General features: G+C 45.3%; 1 protein-coding gene across 2 annotated transcripts; it reads right to left on the reverse strand.

Annotated features, from left to right (window-relative positions):
- Window positions 1-1,160: 1,160 nt before the first annotated feature.
- On the reverse strand, window positions 1,161-17,460 carry LHX9 (LIM homeobox 9). 2 transcript variants are annotated; one of them, XM_075156552.1, is made up of 6 exons: window positions 17,110-17,460; window positions 15,712-15,830; window positions 13,797-13,999; window positions 12,561-12,916; window positions 7,052-7,254; window positions 5,231-5,831 (listed from the first exon to the last, which is right to left on the reverse strand). In XM_075156552.1, exons 1-6 carry the CDS (start codon window positions 17,336-17,338, stop codon window positions 5,574-5,576), a joined length of 1,368 nt encoding a protein of 455 aa, XP_075012653.1. In that variant the 5' UTR covers window positions 17,339-17,460; the 3' UTR covers window positions 5,231-5,573. The 2 variants fall into 2 exon arrangements, with proteins under 2 accessions (XP_075012652.1, XP_075012653.1); XM_075156551.1 differs by lacking the exons at window positions 5,231-5,831; window positions 17,110-17,460 and adding an exon at window positions 1,161-2,529 and having other exon boundaries at window positions 15,712-16,257.
- Between the last annotated feature and the right edge of the window lie 5,222 nt (window positions 17,461-22,682).

Consider the following 22,682-nt stretch of genomic DNA (forward strand, 5'->3'; position numbering starts at 1 on the left):
GAGAATATTCACCAATTTCAGTGGGCTGCGGTGTCAGCCTTCTGTCATTTGACCTGGTCCTGCAAGCCATTTCTCTGGTGAGTATTTCTGAGTAAGATGTTTTAGGACAGCACAATTTGACTTCTTGCTCATGAACAGGAGTGCAAAGAAATGCTGTGTCTAGATGTGGATATGTATCCGCTAGAAAGACCCCAAACACATTTCTCACTTGCGACAATCCTGAAAACCGAAATTTGTCTTGCATTCTCTCAAATCTTGTCTGAAATTATTCCTTTCTTTTCTTTTTCATATAATACTGCCCTTTCAACATGTTTACTCTCTTAATGCAGGAGACAGATCTTTATCTTTCAAAAAATTTGGATTGAGTAATGCAACTAGTCAGGTCAATCAGAGCACTATGTGCAGGACCATCTCCAAACAAAGAAAAATCAAACCTTAATGTTTCTAATCAGACATGGAGAAATAAAATTGTCCTGGTTTTACTTTAGTCAGTGATGATTTTGCCATTGACTTAAGTGGAGCTAGTATTTCACCAGGAGCATTTAATTAATTTATTTTTCTAATTTAAATCAGGTGAAAAAAGCAGCACTTGGACAATAATTTAGACTAGAAATATGTAAGTATTAAATCAGGGGGAGAAGGAATCCAACTTATTAAAGAATGCAGTGTTTTACAAAAGAAAAGTTATAGTACATAGTTTTTTTTCTTGGCCCTAAACACCACTGATTTGAATAATTAATGTTTGTAATATTTACCTATGGACAACAAGGGGAAACCACATTAGGGCTGTGACACGAATAATTGCTTTCCTACATTTACTTACTTTCTGTAGTAATAAATACGCATAAGGCTCAGTTTAAGAATTCCACAATATACTTAAATTTCTGATCAAGCTGATTTGAATTAAGTCCACCATGCTAACCTTTTTCAATAGACCTTTACAACATACTATAAAACTGTTGTTTAAACAATGCTTCCCATAATTGCCACCAATAAATGATACCTTTTTATTGCTGTTAGAACACTCGTGGTTACCGGTTTCCAGAGAGCGCTGCAGTAATCTGTACGTAACTTTGCATTACGTTGTTAATAATTGTATGGTTTTCTTTTTAGAATTCAGCAACTGGAAAAGTTTAAGAAAACATGCAAAATGCTGAGGATACACGTAAGTGAAATATTTAATGTCCATCATTCATAAAAGTTACATCGTTTACATAGGGTTCATTAGTATATAATAAAAATGTCATCTTAATGAAAGATTTTCTGGCAAGTCTTTTATATGTTAATTTGTTTAACATACGCTTTGGCTATACAGCTAAATAGGAATATATTTTAAAAAATCTTTCTGCAAATAGTTGCTTAACAGTTACAAAACCTCATTACTAAGAATTGGTTATTGTTACACTTGCTTGTTGGCTTGTAAAAATCATCTGTGATTTGGACTGGAAATCTTAGGACCAACTTTTTGAAACATACTTGCTCATTGCATAGTGACCATGTAAACAGCTCAGGGATCCACAAATTATATCTTTGTACTCTAAAAGTCATTGAGGATTTTACATACTCTACTGCTTATGTTTTCTTATATTGATGAAGAATTTGGGGATTGTTTTATTGTTGATGCTGATGGGATTTTTTTTTAAAACATGTCAGTTTTACACAAGAAATTAAAAAATTAAAAATTTAACACCAAAGGAAATAATTTTACACTGTGCAACAGTATTGCTACCTCATTCTTTGTGATTTTAGATATATATAACATACTGGAACTGCACTGTACTGCTTCTTTTCAAAAGAAAAGTTTAAATTAGTTGGAACAATTAGCTATGTGTTTACATAAAGTTAACTATGTTTGCATCAAATAAAATGTTTATTAATGAAAGCTATTATACAAGAAACATCAAAGAGAAATTCATCATACAGAAATGTACACTATATGTGACAGATGGAAAAGTGCATGCAGATTTGTCTCATTTAAAAAAAAAAAGAATTCAGAAACAATAGTACTAAATTTACTGGGTTTTGATTCCTATGATCTCGAATGAGTGAAAAGTTCTCTTTGAATTTACAAAAATCCATTTAACAGATATGACTAGTACACATTAGCAAGCAAGTGGAATGAATGCACTCAGATTTTATTTTACAAGTACTTGTGCTTGACAAATGTGATTTTTTTTTTTAAGTTTTCTTCGAATATGGGCTGGGTAGATTGCTGCCAGGTTGCTCTGGTTTTATACATAGTTTCTCTAAATTTGTTTTTAATACCACACAATTTGTTGAAGCCTTCAGTTCTGTTAATTAGACACCGTAAAATAACATATGTTTTGTTAACATTCAGGAAATGACATCAAGTCTTTTATTTTTATTTTTTGGCTCAATAGATTTTTAACTGTATGATTATCATAACCTAATATTGTCTTTGTCTTCACTGCAGTGGATTTCCGATCAAACTTTTCCCCTTCTTTTAATACTTTAGGGAATTTTCAAACGTCGGGATGTTTGGCTGTAATGCCCCATGATTTGTTCTCCCTGAAAGAAATCATAGTGACAATTTATTAAACTACAGAGCAACCTGGCTTTTCGGGGTCTGCAATTCTATTTTGTGTTCAATATACCTAGCATTAAATCTTGATTCATTTCATCATATTATTTAGGTTATATTTGTCATGCAATTACTTTAGCTGCTAGTTTTCTGGCTTTTTTAGAAGTCTAAGACAGGGTTTCAGTATCAAATCAGTGGGGCATTACTTTGCATGTTCAAAAAAGGGGGTTAAAAGGCTAAAATCTAAATTGCACCAGCACTAGCATATACATTGAATATGAAGAATTGAAAACCTAAGAAGGAACCATATTTGAAAATATTTAAAAGGCCGTGTTTCCATGTTTAATACGAATTGTTCACAGGTACCGTAAAAGCAAAGAGGCGCATTGGTACACGTAGACTTTAAATTAAAAAACAAAAACAAAAACAAAAACAAAAACAAAAACAAAAACAAAAACAAAAACAAGCTGATGGGAAATAAAACTCCTTAGATTCAAATGGTTTATTCACACAAATTTAATAGGATATATCACAATTGTTTGGTCCATAAATATTTAGGGGAAATAGTTTCTATACAATGCATTTATCAATAAACAAAGAAACATGGACAATTTTGCTAGACCACTTACTGTACTATAAACACGAAGCTCAATATATAAGATTATTGGATTTATCAACTATATCTGAAAGAGTGCACAACTGCTTTCTATGACATGTTTGTCCCCTCTAACAGGATACACCATAAAAAGAGTTTCAGAAATAAGAGGTAAAACAGTACAAAACTAGTGAGGTGTCAAAAGGGCTTAAAACAGTTAATTTAACAAACAACACATATATCCTGATTTTTCACAAACTTACTCCCAAGGTATATCATAAGGCACATAGTAGAACTGAGTTTTAATTAGTCTACTTAATAAAGTAGATCTCTAGTACCATATATTGTTCTGTCAAAGAACAAAATTTATAAGTATCAATATTTTTACCTGTAAAAGTGTATTAATAAAGATCTCAGCCTTACCAAGGTCGTTTGGTCTGGTTAGTGGTAAATGCCCATAAGGTAATAGAAATAGGAAAAGTCAAGATTTAATATCCGTAGAAGATGATAACCATACTTGCTAAATATATAATGGCAAACACACCTTTCTTCTATTACAGTGTTAACATCTCTTCCATCATCTTTTTTTTAAAAATAAGCTACTTTTCTGTGCTAATTTTCTAAAAACCCTGAGCAAAAATTACAATAATGCACTTTAATGTGGGCAGTGAACTGTCAATATGTAACCACACATTTATACAGCCAAAAAGGACACCTTTAAAATATATTAAATAGCCACTTTGACCACCAAAAAAGAGATTTGATGGTGTCTAAAAAGTGGGGTATATGTGCAAAGTTATTCTTAACAATCCACTAAAAGCAAGACATAGATCTTGACTGGTTTTTGTTTGTTTTTGTTTCTGAGACTCTCCACAATCTAATTGGTGTTTAACTACAATAAAAGGATACAAATGAACATTCACCACTGCCCAGACCATTCAGACTTTTAGCTTAAATAAAATTAAAAAAAGAAAGATCACTATTGTAAACTAAGAAATGTATTCAGATCAGCATCCACAAGGCTTCTGAGTTTATCTGCTTTAAAATTATTCACTGCCAATTCCCATTTTTGTAAGAATTTTTGCTAACATTCTTTTGTTTTATACAAAGTTTAAAAAGTTAAAGTGTATGTTAGAGATATGAATGAACTAAAGATTTTAAGTTCATGTGTTAAACAAAGTGTCTGATACAATCTCAGGAAACATCTAAAGTAAATTCAAAATAGTAATGAGTAAATTGTACTGAAATATTTTCCTTAAACATCTTAATAAATTATATTTTGCTTATTTCCATTTCCTTGAAAAAAGTGTGATTTATCAAAAACTCATTTTAACAGTACACATGCGTATGTCTTCTTGGAAATTTTTGTGCTTAGTCAAGTAGCTGGGCAACCTCCTGCTGGCTTTAATGGTACGGCATCAAGGCTGTGTAGCGAACCCCACTTATATTTTTTTAATTCCAAATCAGAGCTGCTTGACAGACAAAAATTAAAAACCCTCCCTATGCGATATTTCAGATCAGTAGCACTCCTCACCTGAGTTGTTATTCTGCTGTTATTACTTTAATAATATCCTTATAGGAGTGAGCTCATTCTGGAGGGCGTTTTCTGGATCTTGCCTCCTTAATGTACAGGACACAAATTTGGAGACCAACAGCCTGATCCTGCCATCCTCACCCACATGCATTCTCATTTCTGGGTCTCTCTCTCCAAGCCCTCCATCCAGACACAGCTTTCAGTGGTGGCCAAGGACGTCCCAGCTGGGTGAAGAACTGGCAGAGGAGCATTTAGCTATCCCAGTGAGACTCTCCAGTGCTCAGGGAGGGTCAGGCTTGTGACTAATGCACTAGAAAAAAGCACTGGCACTTGCAGTCTGACTGTTTCAATGATTAGTTTAATTCACTTTGTATTATTTTTCAACATTTAAAAAATAAATCATACAAAACTTTTAGATGCATTATAAAAATGAAATTAAATTTGGGGTTCTTGAATGCTGTAAGTCAACATACAATGCTGAAGCAGCATTCTTTTGGCTATAATTAAACTGATTTTTATCCAGTTATCAAGAATGGAAAAGAATCTTTTTTTTTTTTTTGTGGTAGTCATAATTTTTTTCAAAGTTCTGGAAATAAGTAACATACAATTTTAAGAGGCACTTATTAGAATGATTCATAACCTTCTCTTCAGTTATTTGATGAATTTTAAAAATTTGAGTACAATTTAACAACAATAAGTGTTCATTTATTATAGCAACATATTACTTCAAACTCATTTGCCAAGTGGCTGCAGATGCTACACATCAAGCTGTTTATTTTCCCAAATATTTTGTGGGTTTGTTATTTTTTAAAAAAAAGGCTTGAAAATAATAAAAATAATAATTATAATAATAATAATAATAAAGAAGAAGAGTAAGAATTAAAAAAAAAAAAACTGAAATGTTAGAAAAGGTTCGTTAAGGTAGTTTGTGAGGGGCTCCCGGATTCGTGGCTGTCCAAGTTAGAGGTCACTGATGTCACTACAGTGATAGTGGGATTGGTCAGGTCTGTTAAAGTGGTCGCAGTGCCGGGTGGAGTGAGTGCGCCGCTGTCTGCTGAGGGCGGTGCCGGAAGTGAGGTGCCGTCAGCTTTATCGACACCCCCATTCTCCTGCCGCAAAAGGTTCCTTCTGAATTTGGCTCTTGCGTTTTGAAACCAAACCTGCAAACCAATCCCAATTGATTTCTTTACCGATGCTTGTTTTGTTTTGCTTATTTTTGTCTTTGTTCTTGCTTTTAAGTAATTTTTTGTTGTTTGTTTTTGTGTGGCAAATCGACTTAAGTCACTCTATAGCTTCACTTGCTACTGGTGGTACTGACTCTTTCACAGGAGGGACCCTGCATACAAGGCCCAGTGCTACGGGCGCTCACTGGAACGTTGCAGCCCAGTGTGCAGACCTCATAGAGCAGTCTTAAGGAAAATCTGCTTGCTCACTCACCCAAGGAAAGGAACTTTCTTGATGGCCATGTAGTGTATTCTTGGGTTGGGTAGGTTTTGGGTCAAGACACGTGATAAAGATTGAGTCGAAGGGTGAATGAGCAGATTTTTGCCAAGGCTGAAAGCTTGTCTTGATCATTTTAAAAGACTGAAGAGGAAGAAGGGGTAATTACACCATCCCTATCATACCGATTCTTGGTATGGGTCACCTAGTCTTTCTGTTCTGTAAGATTCACTGAAAATGTTTTAGGTGACATGTAGCACGGGCAAGGAATTGCCGCTAATAGATTCTCCTTCTATCTCAATTGCTGCCCTTCTTTGGCGCTCTGCATATAATAACACCTCGCTTTAACTTCACTGAGCTAGCACGCACCGTATAGGGATTTTTTTTTGTGTGATTTGCTAGGCTGCCCTTCAAAGGGAAGTGACTTTTTACCATGTAGGCCCTTAAAGGTAACAATTGTCTAACAGGCATTGAGAGAGGGAGCCAGCTGGTCCTGGAGGATCATATTGGTCAAAGCTTGCTTCCTACATATCGGGGGATCTGCTTGCTGAGGGGGCACATTAACTACTGTAGGGGAGCCCAAAGGCTTCACCCAGTGTGTATAAGATGAGTAGATTTGCTACCTCTACCCTTAATAAGGTCACCACAGAGAGACTACAGATCCCAGGATATGTACTGGGTTGGTAGACTCTGGAGGCCGTTTCCTCATGTTGAGGATGCAACTAATTACAAATCACATTTTAGTATTTGGCTGCCTTGGGGTGGTAGGGCATACATTCAGCGCTCCTGCCATGTAATACCATACGCCTCTGCACACCCACTAGGGACACACCTAGCAAAATTATTTCTACATATATCGCTATCATTACACACAAGGGAAATGCTATTGACTGGCAGGGGTAGGGGGAAATTCTGTCAAGCCTGTGATGTGGCTTCTTACCTGCAGAACTCTCTTGGTCAGGCCTGTTTTCTGGGCAAGCTGCTTGAGGTCCTTGGCATCTGGGTTGTGGTTGATAGCAAAGTAGGACTTCATGGTACGAAGCTGGTGGTGTTTGAAGGAGGTGCGCATGCGCTTTGTCTTCTGGGATGGGGGATAAGGCTGCTGGTCTCTGTCCAGGTGATCTGCCTCATTCTCGTTACAACCTGGTCAATAAACAAAATGAAACCAGGAGTTAGTGGCCATGCATCATGTAGAATAAATGAATTAAGGCAATAATCTTGAGCCACGTACTGTTTGGAAGGAAAGAAGCAAGCAAGCAGGAAGGAAGGGCTAAGAAAGTGCAAGGATGAGTACAGATGTGGTAATTAAATGAGACAAAAAAGATCCAGAAGATGACCTTTTCGTATTCTTAAAACATGCCATGTCCCTCTGGCCTGTACCTACTAAGGGCAGACTTAGAAAGTTCTCTCTCCTTTGGCATGCATTTTCAAACAAGTCTTTTCCCTGTGGTGATGGTTTTGCTTTGGGCGTTCAAAGAGTCATTTGAAATCTCATTCAGATTTTGAAATCTCACTCATTGAAACACTCTTAGCTTGAGAGAAGAATAAAGGTCAAACAAGCATTTTGAATGTTTCTGAGCTTTTCCCCCAAATCACAAGCACCTATAAAAAGAGATGTACAGCAGGAAAGTTTGTTATGACAGTTCACCAAGAAAGCATAAAATCTGGAGTTTTTTGCTGATAAAATAAATGCTTTTGGACTCTGCCTGGGAGTTTATATGAACTGCTGAAAGACCTTCATCTGTGAAACATGTCTAGAAAGCAGTTGCATCAAGGCTTGATTCAGTCGCTCAATCTCAACCCCAATCAGCAGTAGCTCTTAGTTGGTACTGAATTAGGACGTTTCCATTAGTGACTCAAAACTTTAAAAGAGTTTGCCTGCTTTCCCGGACTCAGGATTTTCAAAGTGTCTATGAAAGATGAACTTGTTTCAGATTATACTTTTATGGGTGTGAATTGTACACAAGAGTTACAGCTGTTCAGGGACCGTAGCATTATTACTTTATATCGGGGAAAGGAATGGCAGTATTGGCAAAAAAACATGTGAGACATCCATCTATATTTTGCTTTTCAGCTTAAAAAAAATTGGGTTACCAATTTATAGGATCTCATTTTATAAAGATAGCTCAGTCACACAGGAGAAAATTAATGGTGTCCCCATAGCAGGGAATATTAATTAAAGAACAGCTAATTAAAAATGTTTCAGAATGTCTGTAAACTAGAGCAAGTTTCATTAGTTGCTCATTTGAATTTTTGAACAGCTTTCCAATAGTTACTGGATTATTTACTAGGCCAAATTGATCCCTATTACTCAAAAAAAAAAAAAAGAGAGAGAAGAAGAAAGAGGGAAAGCACACAATACAGAGAGACTGATGTTGACAGTGCTAAAAACAGAGGCGAAGCAACTTGAAACCAGGAAAAAATAAAAAGCCTCTTGAAGGTGTTTTCTCTTTTGAATTATAAGACAAGTCAACATGAACAGATGCTGGTGAGACAACACTTTGACAGAAGATCAGGTGAATATTTAATTATAGCTAGATTTGCTTCTAGTCTTGGTAAGAAGTATATCTGCACTTTCAAACAAAGTAAGCTGACACTTCTGAAAATACCAGGAGTTGAAAGTTGCCTTAAAAACAATTTCAGACCAGATTTGGATTGTATTTGCTACTTGTTTTCACAAGAAATCACACTGCCTTCAGTCCAACTACGTGGGCCATGACTTATGAGCTGACATAAATCAGAGTACCAGAATTCAGTCTTCAGGTTTTACTTCAGACAGTTGCAAGCTTTTTGTTTGTGTTGTTTTTCTTGGGTCACTCAGGTTTACAGCAGCATCGCAAACTTCCTTGGGCTCCTCTGTCCTGCTTACTGCCTTTCTTTCTGTGATCTACTTTTTTGTCTGCAGTCTACTTTATTTTGGCTTTTATTTTCAAGAGAATATGGGAAGAGGGCTCCAAGCATCCTCAGACAATCCTAGTTTATACAATGATCAGTGCACTCTCTATTTTACGTGGGTGAAACAGCGTTATGTGGTTTGGCCACATCATAGAGCAGAGTTTTACACTATTGCCTGGAGAACTAAAGGGAAGCAAAAAATCGGGCAAGACATTATTGCTCATTTCTTTGCAGCGGGATTGGGGGGTTGTTTAATTTTGCTTTGGAAAGAGCTAGAACAGTTTGCCTCTTAGTGCCAAGAATTCTTCAAGTGAACTCTTCATAGTTTTTCACACACACACACACATATATAATGAAATAAAGTAAACAGCTCTTTGAGCAACAGCTGTGTAAAATATTTTCCCAGGGAAATCTTCTTCACCATCTCATTTCTATATACTGTGGGCTGTAAGTCAACACAGTTTCCCTCAAAATACATATTAATTCTATGATATAAGAGGTAATATGGAGAAAGCCTTGAACGTTTTAAGTACTTTTGAATAGTTTCTTCCATTTTTCACATTAATTCCAGACAGCTCGCAAGTATGAATGGCTTTTACCTCATAACATTTTGAGTTATTTATTGTTGTGTTTCCACTTTACAACCGAGGAGCTGAGAAACAGAAATTAAACTGCTAAACAAAATACAGAATAGAAAAGCTGTTGTAGATCCGGCAGCAGAATCTGATTTTCCATTCTGGCCCTCTGCTCAGCTCCCCTGAAAACGTGCGCACAAATCTGAGCCAGGTACTGCCGGATCGCTTGTGAATACACATATGTTTGTGCTCAGCTTGGTGAAGTTGTTAGCTTAACCAGAGTTTCGTTCTTAAAGGTCGGATTCGTTTTCCACAATGGCTTGCCACATCGATACGGACACCCTGGGGTGTGACTGTTTCGGTAGGATACCGCCCTGGTTTACTGGGGAAGGTAAATTCGTGGTTCTCGCTGTGGCGGAGGAGCTGTCTGCGCAGCGGCGGAGCGCTGCCTCCCGGCTCGGGCGTGCTTTAGCGCAGGCGGGCGGTGTACGGGGCAGGGCTGCGCCTCTGTCCCGCGGCTCTCCGAGCCCAGCCGGGGAGGCCGCGGGGCGCCGGGGCCGGGAGGGGAGAACCGCGCCGCTGCGCCGACCCCGCGCATCCCCGCCGGCTCGCAAGCGCAACCCGGCGTGCCGGGCGGCCCTGGGCAGGTTGCGGCGGGGCTGCCCGCCGGCCCGCCGTGCGAGGGGCCAGCACGGACCGCAGCGAGTGCCCGGGAGAAAGCGCCCGCCTGCGGGCTGCGGGGTGGGCTGTGGGGTGTGCTCCAGATCCTACCCGTGTCCCGCTTCTCCCTCTGAAGGCGGCAGTCGTGTATCCAACATTTAATTTTCTGTGGACTGGTTGCCCTTTGTAAATGATTACGTGCAAGAGCAGTTACTGAATCACAGGGCAGGGAACGAAAACGCTTGTAGGAAAGTGGCTGCCAATTATTTTGAGATTTTTTTTTTCTTTCGAGAAGCGGTTTCATCTACTGCAACTCATTTCGTAACTGTTAGAGATTCGTTTTCCTCCCCCTGGATCTGCAGCGCAGTGGGTCAATGGGCTGGAGTCGTTTGCACCAGATGCACAATTTGGCTGCAAACTGTATTTTCTCGAGACCATGTGTCGACCCTGGACATTGCTAGATAATACTTTTTTAAAAAAAACACGGCCCTAACACAAATTTCTCGGCATCTAGGCTGAGTCCAAAGCATCAGATTAGAGCGGCTTTTTTTTTTTCTCTCCCCGTTGCCCGGAGCATTCTGTGAGATCTCAGTGAAGTGAGCTCTATTTTCTTAATGTAGTGCGTTTTAATCTCATTTGGAGTCAGTGGTACATCTTATATGCCCCGTTCTTGTGAAGAAGGAGAGATTTAAGATTAGCGCACAAAAACTATGATGGCGTTCGCAAATAACGTCTCTCTTGAGTCCTGACCTGAAGTTTAAGGGGTGTTTTATCATATCCACAACTTTTCATCTTTCCCTAATTTCTGGTCCTAATTCTAACGATAAATTGTCCCTAGAAATATTTCCATTTAGGGATCTGGGGAATTTGGCTGATGGTGTGTGCATCAGAGAGAGCGCAGGCCGAAGAGCGGGCGTACGGGAAATCCACCATTCGAAGCCGGGAGTGAATGAATCCTGGCTGCACTGCAGGTTCCCTTTTCTTTAGCAGCTTTCAGGATTGATTGGAAACCGCTCCGTAGCCAGGGATTCCAATGTCATCTTCAATTAACAAGGAACAATTAGCGCAGTGATTACCCTGGCTCCAAGGTCTACGCATCAGAGGAGATGAAATAGCCTCGCACAGCTACCCAGTTCCCAGCTAAAGCCCGTTTCCCAAGCAGCCCCAGAGGAGGAGCCGGGGGAGGGATGGAGGGGGTTTGCGGGGGGGCGGTGGAGGATTGCTTGTGAATCTCAGTGGCGGCGGGCTGAACTTTGGTGGAGGGGAGAGGGCTCCGGGCCGAAGGCGATGCACTCGTATCGACCTGCGCTTGTTGGAAGGGGAGGCCCTGACCCCTCTCCCGGAGCCCCCTGCTCCCTGCCCCGGCCGGAACGGCTCCCCACTTCACAGGGAAACATCTTGCACCACTCTTGCTTCCCACACCCTTCTTTCCTCGTTACCGTCCGTGGGGCGCTTAAGTTTCGCTAAAGTAATTTTTGGAGTTGGTAGCTTGTTAATTCGGATATACCCTTACCACTTTTGCCTTCCATCTAATGAAACGCCGCTTAAACTGCTTGATCATACCTGAAACTTCTTCACCTCTGGCCCCTAATACTGTGTGTGCGGGCACGCTTTCGGTACTTAAGTGATTGCAGTTAGGGAAGAAATTTAATACGGGGCAACACTTGTTCCTTTCCTACTGTTGAGGGAGCAGAAACCATTCTCCTTAATTACGTTTGTTGCGGCTTAGTTACACGGAACAACATCTATTCGTTGGCCTCTTGTACAGTTTGATCGTTTATGTGCCAGTAAAACAGGATTATTTAGCCTGAAGAATTAATTTCTATAAATTGAATATCTATATCGAGTTATGTGCATACTGCATTGGCATTGTAGGAGCCATATACTCTAACTTTTATTCTATTTTTTTTTCCTGATCCGTTTGGTTACTTGTAATTTGACGTCTAACTGGTGAAGTGCTTTTTGCTAATAAAATACAAATAATGATAACGGTATCTCTGAGGTTCCTATAGAGAAAAAACGCTGTGGTTTTGGGGTTGGATTTTTTTTTCCTTTTCCTTTTTTTTATTTTTTTTTTTTGTCTTTACCCTGGGAAGTGGCTAAGTTTGGGTGTTTGACATTAATAGGCAAAGACAGCCTTTGAGGAGGGCTGCTGTTAGCTTTCCTGCAAACGCTCCAACCCTCAGAGGGCTGTTTGTTTGATTTTCCAATGGTTAAGCAAGATTTGGCCTGGCTCAGTTACGCACTGCCTAGCTGAGGGGAAGCCCGAGAACGCTCTTTTCGGAGGAGCGGGAGGGAGGTTCGGCGTGTGTTTCCCACCTGAGTTGTAGTTGACGATGTCCACTCCCAAGGCAGGGCTCTTTCGTTTCCTGGGCCTCCCCTTCTGGACTGTGCCAGTGCCGTTGAAGTAAGGCAGGGCCAGCCCTCCGCTCTTGGCAGCCAGCTCGGTGTAGCTCAGCTGGGGGGGATATTCTCCTTGCAAAAGGGACTCGAAGTGGGCCCTGCAGTAAACCAGGTTGTCCTTCATGCCAAAGTGATCGCCTGTGGTCAGAGTCTTGTTGCAGGTGGTGCAGGTGAAGCAGCTCAGGTGATAAACCGACTCCCTGGCTCTCATGACCATTTCAGAGGCTGAGATCCCAAGGTGGCAGCGGGCACATCTCTGCACGGAGAACCTTCTGAAGGAAACGGAAAAGTGGGCATCAAAGGTAAAGGCAGACCTTGCCCCAGTGCCGCCCACCTTCCCTCCGGCCACGGGAGGTCGGCAGGGAGCCTGTCCCCGCCAGGGTCGCGCCCCCCCCCGGCCCCAGGACGGCCCTTGTTGCCGGCTGTGGCCCCTGGCCCGCCTGGTGCCGGTGCTCCGGCTTGTCGGGAACACCACCGCGGGGCCAGCGCCGGGGTCCCGAGGTAAACGCCTTGCATTTTCTGCAAAGCTGACCCATTCGCTTAGGACTTTCGCAAAAGTCCTCCCGCTGCCCGTGCGCCTGCGGACCGGAGGGGAGTCGGTCCCCGCTTTCCTGGCATTCGTGTCAAGACGAGGAGGGCCGCGGGGAGCTGAACGCCGCGAAAGCTGAAGCGCACGGATAAACAGTGGCCGCTCCCGGGGCCCGGCCGCCCGGCACCCTCCGCGGGACAACCGCGGGGCTGGGCAGGGGGCGGCGGGCTCCTGCGCGGCGCGGGCTCTGCCGCTGCCCGCCGCCCCAGCCCCGGGGCCCGCTCCCCGGCCCGCGGAAAAACCGGCAAGCTCCGGGCAGAGGGAAACTTTTGTTGGGTCTTACGCTGGTATTTACGGAGAAAAACTGCAGAGCAGCGGGAGACCCGAGGTCTTCTCCTTCGCTTGTTTGTGCACCGCCACACAAGCTCAGTCGGCGTGTCCCCTGTCCATCCGTTCAGTTTTTAAACGTGCGAGACTTTTCGGAGGGGACACGTTTACAGGATTAAGGAATCGCTGACTGCGAAAAGCTACCTTTGAAAGCCCATGTGGAGAAAAGAGCGTTTCGGTTCATAATGCCTTGTGAGGGAATGTGCTTTTGAACCCATGGGGACTGATTGCTGTACCTGTAGTAATCCTCCTTGCAGTAAATACTGCCGTCCTTGGCAAAGCAGGTGAGTTCTGACTCCAAAGCCAGTTTACATTCACAGCACTTAAGACACCTGAGGTGCCATTGTTTGTCAACAGCCAGCAGGTAATATCTGTCTGAGATCTTCCCTCCACAACCAGCACACAAAGCAGGCTTCTCGGGGCTCATTGGGGGCATGTTCTGCAAAACAACCACACCACAAGGGGATGAGACAGGGAGAGAAAGACAGGCAGGCGGTCCGGGCTGGGGACGGGGTCCTGCGCAGGGCCCGGGGCTTGTACAAAGAGACTGCTCTCTGGGACCAAACTCTCTGCTCCCGGCGGGAAGTTTGAGGGGGAACCGGGACCATCCCCGCTAGGAAACTATTTACCGCAGTTCAGCTTTCATGTTTATCCCATTAAAACCCTCCTAACGATCTAATGTCATTTCAATATGTGAAGGCAACTGATTAGGCCTCAGTAAGAAAAGCAGAGCCCATTCTTTTCTGAGGTCCCGAAGTTGAAGTCTGTAGCTTCCCCCTAACTTTAGCGTTTTAATCTTCGAGCGCTCCACAAGAACGGCATTTTAAAGTCGGAAAATACCGTTTTGCTGCACCAAAAGTTCACGGCAGAGGGTGCAGGCTTGCACCGATTTTCCGGTAAATTTTCATCCGTGCGTAAACCAGCCCAAACCCCGTCTCTAAACAAAACCAGGCCATTTAAAACAGAAGTAAGAGAAAGGAGACAGGTGAATGGTGTAAAGAGCAATGAGCGTGAACGCTCACCACTCCGGCCAGGGACGTGGACAGAAAGGTAGCACAGGCTGGTTTCAGCTAAAACTAGCATCTTTTCCTCAGCAAACTTCTGCAAGTTCCCATTAATCTGCTCCCCACGAGGAGTGTCGCTCGGGACAAAGGGAGACGGAGGGACAGCGGAGACAAAAGCTCTGCCGTGAAACTTGGGGCAGCGTTTGCTGATAAACTATCAGGGAAAAAGAATCCCGAACATATTGTTCTAAAGTCGCAACTGTTTTAAAGTGGCAACTCCGCATTCACTTTCCAGTCTGAAGTTGTGTTCCTCGCCCCCTTTTTTTGCAGCGATTGAGAAGGCGAGTTGAATTTACATTGCAAATCCTCATATAACAAAGCGGGAGTTTATTTAAGAGAAGGGGGGAAGGACCCTATGGCTCAAAGCCTTAAAGCATTTTTTCAGGCCGTTACTTTGTGTGAGGAGCCTTGTGCGCCATCGGCGGAAGCCCTACAAGTTGGAGAAAGGGAGATCTCGCTTTGCACAAAACGCAGCGTGACACTCGGTTTCTCCGCCACCCCTTAGTACATCCATGAAGATTTTGGTCTTTTGACTAATGAAAGAGGAGACGTTACTGCTAAGCAAAGTAGTCGGCGGGCATAACATGCAGAGAGAGCGGTGCCTCTTTGTATCAATCCCACACTTCAGGCCAAAAATGTTTACGAAAAGTAAGCGGTCGCGGTTTGCGGTTTAATTTAGGAGGTGCCAGGAGTGCAAAAAAAGTAAAGTACACCTCAGAAACTCCAGCTGCAGCTCAGCTCGGAGGGGGCAGAGCAGCCGCAGCGAGCCGAGCAGGGGCAAAAGGCTGCTTCGCTGTAAGGGCTGAAAAACCGTCCCTGTTACGATTTAAAATATTTTCCCCCGTTACTCCAGAAAGCACACGCAACGACATTGATTAGAGAAATGTAGAACTAAGCCTGGCCAGCACAGCACACAGCATTACGGGTGGGTTTACAGGGAGCCTCGGAAGGGTGTCTACAAGCAGGGGGTGGTGGGGAAAGGGACAGGGGAAGCAGCGCCTTTCTCTTCCCCAAAGCCAGGCTCTGTCCCGCTGCGGGTCCATGTTTGCAAGGATTCCCTTTCAAAGGGTGCCAGCTCCTTTCTTACCGTTTCTCGGCCGTTCATCTGTCCCCCTTTGGCCAGGCGGGACTCGGTCTTGGATCGCCTCTCCATCTCCTCCATGATTCCTTGGATATGGCCTCCGGAGATCCCGTGGAAAAGCATGGCTGGGGGACGGAAAGGACAAGTATTTTCTTCTGCTCTGCACCCCACTATTTCCATATACAGACCCCAGAGTCTTTAGATCATCCAAAATGTTTACACCGAAGCGCACAGCGCAGGGAGGGAGGTTGCAATAGGAGCTTCTCTTTGCACAAGCACCGAGGGCTTCCTGAAGATGTGCAGAAAACAAACAAGGGGGAGAAAATGTAATAATAATTAATTTTAAAAATAAAATAATAAAAGCGAGCTAAAGGATCTGTTACTGTTCTGGAGAGCCGGGGCTCCTGACTGGAGAGACTTGGACCTGGGGCAGTAGAACCGGTCGGGAAAGGATATAGTTTTGAATACAAAGAAAGCAAAAAGAAGTGCTATTTTCAGCAGTCCCTGGTTGCTTTAAAGTTCCCAGTGCCTGTAGGTTGGATTTGGGACTGCTGCTTTCCGGAGCTCTGTCCAATTTGTTAAGAGACTAAAGCCAGCCCATTTTTGATAATTTAGTAGGAGGAGTTCTCTCCCTTGAGCTGCCACTGATTTTTATTCAGACAACAAAGACCTGTCATACTCCTCTCAACCCCTAGTGATGGGCAAGCAGTGACAAACATTACAGTCGGGGCTGTGGATGGGGTGGGGTTTATTACCTCCCCCAAACACGGAGTCCCGGGAGTTGGCGGCGCCGGCGCTTGGCGAGGGGCAGGGTGGCCCGGGGGCCCCGCTCCCCCCGGAGCCGCGCCACTCCGCGCCGCGGGAAGCTCCGTTCCGCGGCCCCTCGGGCTGGCACCGCCGCTCCTGGCTTCGCCGCGGGAAGGGGAGAGGGAGGAGAAGCGCCGTTGTGGGGCAGCCGAGGCGGGACGGAGCGGCCAGACCGCTCCCCGCGCCCCGGGCCCGGCGACGGCGGAAGGGGCGGTTAGGCGGCACGGCGGGCGGGGACTCCGAAGGCAGGAGGGCACGGCGTCGCCCGCCCAGGTCCCGGGCGGATCGAGCGCTTACCGGGGCTCTACCCGCCCTGCTGCCGCCGGGGAGCATCAACGCCGCGGGATCCCCGGCCGTACCCGCCGTAGGACCTCCGGCACCCTCCGCGGGCAGCCCGCGGGGCCAGCCCCTGCCGCCGACGGGGCGGGCGGGCGCGGAGCGGTTCGGGGCCGCCCTCGCGGGCTTCTCTCCCCTCGCCCGCTCCCCGGCTGCGGGCTGCGAGCAATCATTGTGTGCAGGGGACTGGGTGATGCATTCCTTCCCGGTTAATCTCTCTCTCTGCTCCCCCTCCCCTCCTTTTCCCTTTTTCCTACTTACTTTTCACACCACTCTTCCTTGCCTTTCCCTGGAACAGCTGCCGGCTGTTTCCTGACACCTCGATCCCTACTGAAGGATCTTCCTGGCGGCAGTTCTGCGCTCCCTGTTCCCTGGGGGACGCTCCACACCGAACCCGAGCGCGACTAGTGAAAGAAGTACCCCAGCCCCCACTTCCTTTCCAAAGCATCCCAGAGACATCCTCAGGGGCTCCTCGAGTCACCTCTTCCATGTAACCCAAGATTCAGGCAGCCAGTTTCCTCCGTTCTCTTTCCCCCTAAGTAGCTAAAATTAATGTTATTTGCAGATTGAATGTTGCTACATTCCTCCGAGTGCCAGAATACAGCTCATAAAACAAAATTTCACACAAAGATGAAGTCAATCAAGTGAAATAAGCCGGGATTTTTTTTCTCTTTTGGCACACTAGACCCTGGACAGCAGGGCTGCTATTTACTGTAAGTAATGTAATTAGCCCTTTTGGATGGAAATCAATGTGTTGTGTGTGTGTGTGTGTTTTAATAAAAGAGTAATAGCTATAAAACCGACGAGACTCAAAGGGGTAAGGGAATCTCCCTTAAAACGGGTAGATCCCTCCACAAGCCGTAGTCTCCTGCAGAGCACTCCTGGTCTGGAAAAGAAAAGAAAAAAGGAAAAAAAAAAAAAAAAAAAGAAAAAAAATCTGTGTGAGGGGAAGGAGGCGGGAGAGATAGGCATTCCTCGGAGAAAACAAGTCAATTAGCACAACAAGTCATCAGGAAAAAATAAACAAGGTGACTCAATCCGGGATTCGGGAGCTGTTTGCTCGGGATCCCCCCTCCTTGCCGTCGTCCCTCCGCCGTGCCCCGACTGCTCCGGGAGACGGGCGCCGTTACCGCCCTCTCGCCCCCAGGTCCCGCGGGGGAGCCAACGCGGGGCAGCGCGGCCCGGGCGAGCCCCGCTGCGGGGACGGCGGCTTTGTCGAGCGCTGCGAAGGCGCCCGGGGAGGGAAGGAAGCAGCGCGGCGGCTCGGGAGGGAGGCGGCCGCGCTCCGGGAGCGGGGTTAACCCCTCCGCAGGAGGATTTGCTCCCCGCACACCCTGCGCCCACCAGACGCCACAGGCGTGCGCCTACCTGGCGTGGGTGATTGCAACGGTTGCTGTCGGCAGAGGCGAAAAATCTCACCTAGAGACGAGTTTGTTTCTAACAGTTGCGACACAATCTTTCCACTCCACTGGCACGTTCAGGGTTTGGGTTTTTTTTCCATTGAACGAAATGATCCTTTATTCCCGTCCGGATATTTTGCCAGGGGTAACTCACCCTGCCTTTTTCCTTTCTGTAAGGCTATACCCAGACTCCCCAAGCTAATGAGGATGAGAGAGGTAAACTGCTACTGAGATTTCCACAGGTTTCGCTCTCTTGGAAAAGGTCTGCATTTCCCATGGCGCCCGTGTTGGCAAAGATACCCCCGCGTGTGCCCGGCACAGCTCCCGCCGAAACCGGCCCGCCCGCTCTGCGCGGCCCGGGCCGCCCCTGCGGACCCCCTCGGAAGCGCCGCCGCTTGCGTGACTGTGACCGTGTCCCTGCCGTGCTGAGGACGGTCAAACTCATCGCGCCCGCGGGGAGAGGAGGGGCTCGGGGGGAGCCCCCGGCGGGGCGCTGGGTCCAGCTCCCTCGGGACGGCTACTGCGGAGCGGCTGCGCCCCCCCGGCGGGCTGTGCCCCCGCCTCGCCCCCCCCGGGTGCGGGCACCTCTCCCTTCTCCTCCCGCGTCGTCTGACATTTGCTGTCTCGGGTTCACCGAAATGTTACCTGCAGGTGCAGCGGCAAAGCGTCGGTCCAAGCCAGAGACACCAAAAATATTGTTTGTTAAACTCCTATCTCTACCTTAGCTCGACGGCGCCGTTAGGAATAATTGGGCAGACTCATAACAAAACTCAGAAATGACTAAACCTCCTCCGGTTGGGCGCACTTAATTAATTAGAGGGTCCTTTCCTTCTGCTCCATCAGGTACGGTTAAGGATATGCTACTAGCTACTGCTGCTCCAGTAAAGAAGGCCGGGGGTTTCCAAGGCGTTTTCTGATTAACATCCTAATGTTGGCAGACCACTTCTTACCTAAAGGGACACTAAAAGTTTGTTGCTAGCATCAAACGTGACTTCTCCGTTTCCAAAAGGCCTGTAGGAGATCAAGGTAAATCTATTTCAATGTTCCTGAGATCTCATTCCCCGCTGCAAATTGAAACTCCGCTGCTCTAAGGCAGGCTGGTAGCGAGAGGTTGCCGTTATAGCACAAGGGTCTCTATTTAGTTTTGGTGGTTTGCTCGGGGAGGGGAGAGAAAAGCTCACAAAGAACACGACAGGGAATCTAAAATCCAAATCTACCAGTTTATCCCTTATGAATCCATCTGCATTAGCACTTCGCCTCTGAAGGCAGTTTCTCATTGCAGGGTGCTTTTATCTCCTTTCGCCGCAGCATTTTGGGAAAGATACCTGATGTGCAATATTCAGAATATTTTAGTAACATGACAGGGCTCTCAGGTTTTTCCTTTCTGTAAGATTATACCCAGACTCCCCAAGCTAATGAGGATGAGGGGGGTACATCGCTATTGAGATTTCCGCAGGTAAAACCTTTGCCCGCGGATCGCCACCGCCCAAACCAGGTTGGCGCCCTCCCGAAGGCAGCCCGCGCGTTGGCTGCAGCCCTTGCCCGGAGCTTTCCGGGCGCTTGCCGAAGCCATTTCCACCTTCGTAATTAGCATGTGCCCTGGACAGATTTCAGCATGCGGTCACTGGGATCCGCTTTGCTATAGAGCCCTTATTCTTCCTGGCCACGGGCTACAGTCTAAAGCCTATTACAGCGTGAACGATCTTGTGTTTAGTTCTGAGGATTTAGGACAAGGTCTACATGCAAATTAATAATTGACCAACAATAATTAGAAGAAAGGGGAGGGTGTTGAGGCGGGGGGGGCTGGGGGTGGGGGGGAGGGGGAGTCCTTTAAGCAGAAATGGTTTGGGTTTAGTCTGTCCTAGATGAGGCCATTGCCTGTCCCGGGCTGCAGGCGCAGGGCACTGCCCGGAGCACGGCGCCGGGTCAGCCGCCTCCCGCCGCACAAGGGCAGCAAAACTTCACACCGTCTCCGTCAGGTACATGAACTTTTCAAGACACTTCCAGTTTAATCATTTCCAGAAATCTAAAGCGCGTAGTGATAACAGCAACAGGATTACGATCCTGTTGCCTGCGAGTCGGGTGGTTAAAGCCAGGTCTATTTTTAAATCCTAACGCTATTTTCTGCTCTGCGAGCTTGTGGTGGAGTAAGTGCTATTCATGATCAACCTCATCTCTTTGTGAAGTCCGCGACTCGTACAAGCAATCTAGACACAAAGAAGGAAAATCTGAATAGAGTTACATCTCTCGGCGGTGGCATCAAATGTAGCTAATGTCGTTTTCAGCATTTAAATGGGTTGCATTTTTTTTTAAAGCCCGACGTGGTTTAAAATTCCACTTTGGAGTTAGGAACAACAGATTTTATCATCACCATCTTTTTCCTGCCTCGAGTAATCTCGAGTGTACCGTAGACCAACTTTTGGATTATTGTGTTACAGAAATGGAGAAAGTCGATGCCTCGCAGCCCGGGCTCAGGCACCAGCCCCTCTCTTCCCCAGCCAGGCTGCGCGGAGGCTGGCGGTGCGAGTAGCAAAAGGGCATCTTTAACCGTAAACATCATCGCATTAAAAACCCCAAACCTCCAATGTGTTCGTACCTCCCGGTAATCTGAACGTACGTGAATTAAGCCACGTATTCATTTGCTTAAGGAGATGATATTTAAATAATAAACAATTAAGTGCTTGCATAGTAATCCCAGACACACATCTCCATAGCCAAGCGCTGTGACTGACCACAAACAAGTGATCACATAGCCAGAAGAAAGCAGGAGAGGCAGATTATTGTCTAACACGAAACTGTTCACCGCCAAGGACCTCAGCATTGTTAGCTTCTTAGTTGTCTGATGTTAACCGTAATCGTATTTGCACTCCCGTTGTAATTAAGCCATTGGAAATTACCATATTTTGCTCCTTTTGGAAAGGACTCCCTTACAGGCTAGATTCACAGACAGGTGAAAGGAGCCATTCCATTAAAAAAAAAAAAAAAAAAAAGAAAGAAAGAGAAAATACTTTTTAAAAAAGGAAGAAAAAAAAGGCTCTTTTTTGTTTTTTATTGAGCTGAATGGCTCAGTCTTCCCAGGCTGCTATTTTTCTAGATTAAAACGCAGATGCACCAAATGTTGTCTGCGAATACACCTGGGGAAACGACCATTCTGTGTTGTTTAAAAAAACCCACCACGCCAAAGAAACACCCCGCAAATGACATCCGTGAGGTCTAAATAGCTGCATTGCTAGCAAAGACTCATGTAGGAGCTTACCTTGAGACCTTAGAAGCTTCTTCCAAAATTCTACCCTCCTTAATGAGTGATGAGGGATGGGTATGGATGGAGAAGAGACGCAATGATCTAGCCAGTAGATGGAGGTTGTTCCTTGTTCCTAGCAGAGGATCCCTATGTTAATTAAAATAAACAAGCTGCTTGGTGGAAAGATTTCCCCCCCCTCCCCCCCCTCTACATAGCCTCTAATATAAAATTGACGTGAATTTCTAACCTCTGACCTCTCACCAACACACACTTATACCTGCCTTTTATTTTCTGTTTGTTTCGAAATATTTTCCAAATCAAAATAAATAAATAAAGAAGAAGAATGAATGAAAGCAAAAATAAATCCCACCTCTCAATTTTGGCTGGTTTGCTGGATTTTCTTGATTAGCTGTCTCAGCTCCTCAGTAATCAGGTGAGGTGTTAATGGGGAGCTGGTTGTAAATAAAACTAATAAAGCAAAGAACATATTAGGAAATTAAAAAAAGGCGAGGGCTGAGAGGCTGCTAGAAATATTGTAGTGAGCCGAGCGTTTCCCCATCATGTCGTTTTTTTCGTTCTGTGCTTATTCACAGCTGAGCAGCAAACCCCGTGTTGTTGCCATCTCTCCACATTTTTTTTTTTTTCAAATCGCACTGAACCAGCCATGGACTGCATCAACCCTTCCCACTTTCATAAAAAGCCTCTCAAATGGAGTCGCTAAACAGCAAACTTCAGCCTGATCTGATGTGATATGATATACGGATTCATGGAGCAACCTCGCTTTGCCAAACCCGATGAAATTGTGAGTTGTCATGCAATACTATGCAGTCAAACCTGGGATAATTGTAAAAGTGAACCCAATTTAACCCATTAGAATAAAATCAGATGCCAAGATGAATCGGAATCATTGCTTCTTAGGTGACAGTACTGATGACAATTGATCTACCGGCTCAAAACAATAGAAAAATATAGGGTCGGGAGTCGTTTCTCGTACTCGGAGTCTCCCTCCCCGGGGGAGAAGCAGGGGGCCGGCGGCGAGGCAGGAGGCTGCTCCCGGCCGGGATGCGGAGGGGGCTGCGGCCGCGCCTCTAGCCGGCTGTTGCGGAGCGGCTCTCAGAGGGGACTGACTGCGCGGACCCTGCGGCCGGGAGCTGTTTCTGGAGCAGGAACACGAGATGACTTCTCGCTTTGGC

Source organism: Calonectris borealis, chromosome 8, assembly GCF_964195595.1.
Source record: "Calonectris borealis chromosome 8, bCalBor7.hap1.2, whole genome shotgun sequence".
In the NCBI taxonomy this organism is placed as follows: Eukaryota; Metazoa; Chordata; class Aves; order Procellariiformes; family Procellariidae; genus Calonectris; species Calonectris borealis.

Excerpts from the sequence above, each read along its gene's own strand:
- LHX9 (XM_075156552.1), bottom strand. The coding sequence starts at position 17,338 with ATGGAAGAGGTGACTCGAGGAGCCCCTGAGGATGTCTCTGGGATGCTT. Across the intron at positions 14,000-15,711 it reads AGATGAACGGCCGAGAAACG|AACATGCCCCCAATGAGCCC; the intron begins GTAAGAAAGGAG and ends GTTGTTTTGCAG. Across the intron at positions 12,917-13,796 it reads TGCAAGGAGGATTACTACAG|AAGGTTCTCCGTGCAGAGAT; the intron begins GTACAGCAATCA and ends CGTTTCCTTCAG.